Source organism: Apteryx rowi, unplaced genomic scaffold (assembly GCF_003343035.1).
Source record: "Apteryx rowi isolate R43461 unplaced genomic scaffold, aptRow1 scaffold_673, whole genome shotgun sequence".
NCBI lineage: Eukaryota > Metazoa > Chordata > Aves > Apterygiformes > Apterygidae > Apteryx > Apteryx rowi.
The window spans coordinates 75,828-82,193 of NW_020450953.1; the positions used below are offsets into that span (position 1 = coordinate 75,828).

General features: G+C 64.6%; 1 protein-coding gene across 1 annotated transcript in view; it reads right to left on the minus strand.

Annotated features, from left to right (window-relative positions):
- Window positions 1-1,386: 1,386 nt before the first annotated feature.
- Window positions 1,387-6,366, minus strand: part of APH1A (aph-1 homolog A, gamma-secretase subunit) — an 8,062-nt gene continuing 3,082 nt past the window's right edge. The window contains exons 3-8 of the mRNA XM_026085780.1: window positions 4,891-5,061; window positions 4,217-4,290; window positions 3,623-3,745; window positions 3,231-3,358; window positions 2,626-2,749; window positions 1,387-2,314 (exon numbers count right to left, since the gene is read on the minus strand). Of these exons, the coding sequence (XP_025941565.1) occupies window positions 2,250-2,314; window positions 2,626-2,749; window positions 3,231-3,358; window positions 3,623-3,745; window positions 4,217-4,290; window positions 4,891-5,061 (685 nt within the window). The 3' untranslated portion in view covers window positions 1,387-2,249. The remainder of the gene's footprint in view (window positions 2,315-2,625; window positions 2,750-3,230; window positions 3,359-3,622; window positions 3,746-4,216; window positions 4,291-4,890; window positions 5,062-6,366) is intronic.

The window sequence follows — 6,366 nt, forward strand, 5'->3', positions numbered from 1 at the left end:
CTGGGGGAGAGCAGCTGTGCAAGTGAGTGGGTAGTGCCAGTGAGACAGCAGCCGCGCGAGTGAGTGGGTAGTGCCCGGGAGACAACAGCCATGTGAGCGAGTGGGTAGTGCCCGGGAGACAGCAGCAAGCGGCCCCAGCCCGTTAGGCAGCAGGGGACACTGCGTGAGCGGCGGGTCGTCCAGCGCTCACCCCGCCGCCCTCCCCAGGGCAGAAAACCTCCATCCCCTCCTTCAGCGTGCGGGACCTGCTGCCCGAGCGCCTGGACCACTACTACCGCTACAACGGCTCGCTCACCACCCCGCCCTGCTTCCAGAGCGTCCTCTGGACCGTCTTCCGCCAGCGCGTCCGCATCAGCGGCGCCCAGGTAGCGCCGGGGGGACCTCCGCGCGGGAGGGACGGCTGGCAGGCCGCCCTGTGGCCCCTATAGGTGCCCCTATAGGTGCCCCTATAGGGGACCCGCAGCCTCGCCGCCTTGCAGCTGGAGCAGCTGCAGGGAGCCCTTTACGCCACGGCGGCCGAGCAGCCCTCGCCTGAGCTCCTGGTGGACAATTTTCGGGCCCCGCAGAGCCTGAACCAGCGGCTGGTGCTGTCGTCCGTGCCCGGGGGTGAGGCCCGGGGCGCCGGGGGGGAGGAGAGGGGCTCTGCCACCCCCCAAATCCCCCCCCGACCCCCGGAGCAGAGCTCAGCGCCGGCTCTTCCCTCGCAGGGTCCCGCGGATACACGGCAGGTAGGGCAGTGCCGGAGCTCGGGGAAGCGCGGCGCAGCGGCCGGGGGCGTCCCCGCGGCCGAACCGGGGCCCCCCCGACCGCGCTCCGGGCTCCCGCAGGCAAGGTCGTCGCCATCGCCGTCGGGATCGTCTTCGGCTGCCTCAGCCTCTTCCTCGCCATCTACCTCGCGGCGAAGAGGATGCGGTGAGAACGGTGGTGCATCCCAGCGGTTCCCAGCTTCCCACCCGCGGAGAGACCCGCTTCTCCCCGAGAAGCCATCGCCCCGCGGCCGGGGCATCCCGGGGGGCCGGGTCTCCCCCCCCTCGGAGGGTCCCTCGCCTCAGCCCTCCCTCCTCTCCCGGCGCGGCAGAGCGAGGAGGACGCAGGCGCAGGACGCGGCGTCCAAGCCCTCCGCCAGGCGCGCGACCCCGGACGACGGCCGCCGCCTCTGACCTGCCTCCTCCGGCRCCCGGGAGCCCGCGCGAGGCGAGTTTGGCAGGTCTCGGCCCCRTTTGGGGGACRGAGCYGGGACCCRCCGGACCCCTCCRCGCCAGGTCACGGAGACGGACCCGCATCCTCGTCCTGTGCTCAGCCAGACGCCCCGGAGAGACCTTCCGTCCCTCCTGCCAAGCCATCTCGCCCCCCTTCCCCATCCCACGAGTCTCCTCACTGCCGTAGTACCAGTCTATTAAAAGGATTTTACTCTGAATCAAAAAAATAATTTAACCCCCCGGCCCGTCTGCTCCCACAGACTTAGAAAAGATCCAAAGGTGGAGATGAGAAAGCTCGGGAGAGGGGCAGCGAGCAGCCCGCCRGTCCCCCGAAACAGCAGCGATTCGAACCGTTTCCGTACGGGCCACGGGGGAAACGACACCACGCAGCGCTCAGGCCGGGCCCCGGCAGCGCCTTTGCCTGGGATGGTCCGTCATTCGCATCCTAGAGCCGGGGGCCGGGGGTGCCAGCCGGGAACAGCCCCGGATCCCCCGCAAACCCGCTCCGAGGAATGGACGCGCCGGGGTCTGCAGCTCCCCACCCGGCGCTCCGAGCCGCTCCCGTCCCCCACCCGCAGGGATACCCTGTAAGAAAAATATAACCAAAAAGAGCTGCTAAGGAAGCTAACGGGAGCGCTGAGGGCGGGAAGCTCCATGAGGCTGGAAAGGAGCACCGGTCGGACAGACACGACCCGAGAAAACCCCTCCGGAGCGGGGTGCAGGGAAGGGGCCGGGCACAGAGCAGGGTCTGCGCYGCAAGGCCCAGGACAAACGAGAGGTTCGTTAAGCGGAAGGAGGCTGGGTCACGGCTCAGCTCTCCCAGCAGAGTCAACCGGGAACACCGGAGGGCCCAGATCTCTCCAAATTCCTGGTGCAGAGGCTGCCCCAGCACCCCTCTGGTTGGGAAGGGCGCTCGAGAGAGGCCTGGAGGCGCCCGGAGCCCTCGGCCCGGCGCAGGCGGCGGCGTGAGACGTTCCAGCTGCCGAGAACAGGGCACTTGGGTACGGAAGCGCCGCGGGCGGCCCGGGCTGCGGCCTGCCGCAGAGACGCTCAGTCCTCGAAAGGCACCTGCAGCGCTGAGTACATCATCACTCTGTTGTCTTCCTCCTGCTTACCTGGGGGGRGAGAGGCGCACGGGCAGGAAGGGAGCGAAGGGCCAGCGGGGCCGCTTTGGGGTGGGAAACGGGCTCGTGGGTTCAGAGAAGCCCCCAAGAGCCAGGAGATGCAGCCACCATTCAACCAAAAGGAGACAATTATGGGCCAGACCCGTCATCCCCCCCATCCCGGGACCGCTGGGACCCCCAGCGGCTGCATCCGTCCCACCCAAACACCCATGCGAGACCGAGAGACGCCCAAAGAGACGCCACGCTGCCGACGGGGACGCCCCGTGGCACGCACCCCTCCCTGCCCCCAGCCAGACCCTTACAGGAGAGGCACTTGAGGACGTTGCGGAAGGAGCCCCCGGCTGTGAAGAAGGCCCAGACGCCCATGCAGACCGTGATGATGTAAATAGGGACCAGGCTGGCCTCGTACCAGGGGTTCAGGAACGTCTGGGGGGGACAGAGARCCGTATTAGAAATGTCACCATCTGCCAGAAGCCCCCCCCGGCACCCCCACAGGCCTTCCAAGACCGCCACCAGGTACGGCAGCGTAGAGGGAAGAGGAACCAGGGCCCTCCTTTTGCATCCTCCAAGCAGAGCAGAGCACCAATAAGCCCGGCTACAATTTCGGCCCAGCGCTTTCCCACCAGGAGCTTAGCAGCTAATCCTCTGGCTGACCCCCAGGCCTCCGCTAACCCCACTTAAATCCCGCTCCCCCTGAGCACACCGGGGCAAGCTGCTCCGGGCAGGAGGTGCGGAAGAGGGACACGACTTRCCCCACATCTCTGAAACAGAGTCTGAAACGCGCCGTGCCCGCGCGCCTCCCCTCCCGTCCCCAGAAGGGCGCCCGACGACAAAGCCTGGCTTGCTTTGGCGACGGCTTTCAGCGCAGATCCCGCGGCGCCAGCCCGTCCCGGCTCATCAGACTCACCAGCCCCGACGTGACGAGGTGACTGGCCACGACCAGCCCCAGGCACCAGTAGCGGCGCTTCTCGCAGGCGTCGAAGAAGATCACTCCCCAGAACGTGTGGAGGAAGACGAGCGCCATGGTGAGGAACGCTGCGGGGGGGAAGAGGGCGATGCAGATCGCCCGCTTCACACCTCGCCACGGCGAAGCGGCATTGCCGCGCTGCTGCTTCCCACAACTGCGGCGCGTAGCTAGGCGCCAGGGCTTAACCGCCCCGGAGCATCGGCTCCTAGGGGATGCTACACCAAAAATCGCTTCCCGCGCGGTGCAGCACGCCGTGCACGAGCGCTCCTCCCACCCGTCCCCACCGCGTCAGCCTGTCCCCCCCTGGGACATGCACCGGGGCCCGGCCTCACCTGACGTGATGAAGTAGTACGGCGAATCCCCGTGGATCCCGACAATGCCCGGTCCGATGGAGTCCGCCAGGATGTTAATGACTGAAAACACGCCGCTGATGATCCCGAAGGACAGGCCCGACACTGCGGAGGGAGGAGGACATCAGCCAAGACGCCCCAGGCGGACAGCGGCCGTGCTGCACGCTGCAGCGAGCGCCAGGCTYGGCCAACGAGCGCGGGCCCGGATCCCCCAGCCTCTCCCCGCCTGTTCCTCTTGCCCTCCCACAACCGTTTGGAGTCGCCTGGCACGCGGGGAACAGAGCTGGGCTGAGTCTAACAGGTTCTGCCGCAGGGACGGCAGAGACGTTTCCACAAAGCATCAATCAGACGGGTACCTAAGCCACCAACAGCGTCTACGGAGATTTCCCACTCCCCAARCTAACAGAGACCCCAGGGAAAAGGCAGCAGGACAAAAAAAGAGAAACGGGAAGGCTTGATCCTCTCATCGGCGCTGTCGCCAGTCTCCGACGCCTGAACGCCCTGCGGCCAGGCGCCAGCAGAAGAGCGCGTGGAGGGTCAGCGACCAGCCTAGCCCCTGGCCAGCTTCGCGCTCACCGTAGGCCATCTGCTTGAGGGAGATGGGGGACCGGCCGTCCTCGCTGATCATAGCCAAGCCTTCATCAGCTTTCCTGCACGAGGGGGCACAGAAAGGCGCAAACAGGTCATTAGTTTGGAACCGGGTCTGCGCAGGACTCTGCCCAGCAAAGGGAGGTTTGTCCAACAGGTCAGGGAAGGTGGGTTACTTATTAAGGAGTTTGAGCTGTCTCCCAGGGTCTAACGAGGAAGATATTTTGCCGGGTTCCCTGGATATCGCTGGGCCTAGCAGCCATGCTGAGCTCTTCTCCCTGCTAAAAGCTCCCGGCAGATCGAGGCCAGGGTAACAATTACACCTGCAGCGCTCGTCATACAGCATCTAGCGGCAAGCGAGGGCTGTAAGCAACAGTCTGACTACCCTACCGCCCTTCCGGTCCCAAGACCGGATGCGCGCTCGCCGCAAAGCAGGACGGCCAACATTACAATCTGGTGATGAGAAAGAGCCTGCAACACCTTGGGGAAAAGCAGTGGCCGGGCACCACCCGCAGCCACCAGCAGAAGGCACCTGGCCCGCAGCCTGCTTGTCTGAGAGGTCCCTAGGGAGGAGGCAGCAAGGAACGTTGGGATGAAGCCACCACGCAGCCCCGCGGGGAGCGTCTCCACCACACGCAGGCTGCCCTCAGACGGGCCCTTACTTCAGCAGCTTGAAGTAGGCGAATCTGAACACCTCCTGCAGCAGGACGGAGACGGCGGCCCCGAAGACGAGGAGGCCGTACTGAAGCTTGGAGTCCTCCTGGTCGCTGAGATGGACTGAGATGAACCAGATCAAAGAGGCCAGGAGCAGAGACACCAGCCAGAAAAAAGCCCTGTGTGGAAAGGAAAGGACAAGCTGAGACAGGGACTCCCCCCAGCGTTTCTGCTCATGATCCGGAGCTTGGAATCACACAGCAAACATGTGCTGCTAAATCAGCTGTTTGTTTGGCTTGACCTGGCTCCAGGTCACACGTTCAACAAAGGAAGTTTTCAATTGCAGCATTCATCGCTTGGTTGTTGTCATGTGAGACACACTAATCCGCCGCAGGGTACGTGGAGGAAGTGTGCAACCGAAAACCAAACAGATTTGGAGGCAGAAATCCTCATTTGTCTTCTCAGGGCCACGTCAACATGCTCTGAGGAAAGTTACTTCCCTGCAAAGCAAGGTAAGACGCCCCGTACTACCATCCCCAAAGAGAGAGGGTTAAACACAGACCTGCCCTTGAAAAGATAAGCGCGGCGAGACAAGACACGGGTCAGGGCTGTTCCTGCCTCTCCTCTTTAATTAGCTAATGCCTCACGTTAACGTCTGGCAACGCCTGTGTGTCAGCAGTACAGGCCAGGCAGGAATCGGGACCCTGAGGGCCAACCGAGAGCGGAGGGAAGCACCAAGAGGACTCGCAGCAGACGGGGCATCGCGCAGGGCACGTTGCCCGCTCCTCGCCAGCCCCCTGCTGCTCCCGCCCCCGCAAGGGTCGGCTACGGCACTCGACACAACGCTCTCGGCACGGCAGAGGCCTTCGGCTTGAACGGGAGACTCGCTCTCAATCCTGCTTTTGCTGACCTGGCAGGACGGGCAGCGGGACAGTTCGCGAGCGGCACAAAATCCCCGCAGACTCTCGCCTTGGAAACGCGTGAGGGGCTGCACCGCGGGATCTGCCCCCGGCACAGCTCTGAGCAAGGCCCCCACCGTAGCACCGCGCAAAGGCGGTTTAAGCCCCTGAAGTTCGTTAAGCAGCTAAGGAGCTGCCCGTCGGCACCAGGCAGGGCTGGCTCCCGCATCCCTTGCGGATTTACCGAGCTAAGGCGGAGAGAAAGCCGCGGTCTCCGAGTTATTTTACACCTGCTGGGCCACAGGGTTTGACTCTGCGGACCCGCGGGTTGGGAGACCCAGAAGTGGGGCGTTCGCCTTCTCTGGGGAGCAGGGGGGGCTTGAAGTTAAACCAGAAACGCAGCAGAAGGAAAGCAGCCAGGAGATGGAAGGATACGGTCACGCTTTGCAAGCTCGTACAAGTTCAGGGCCTCACTGCACCTGCCCCAAAACCCTCTTCAGGATCCCCCGCGCCGCCTCCCCCCCAGACCCCCTCAACTGCCCCAGAACGGCCCCCTCAGCCTCCCAGGGCTCCCCTCAACTCAGC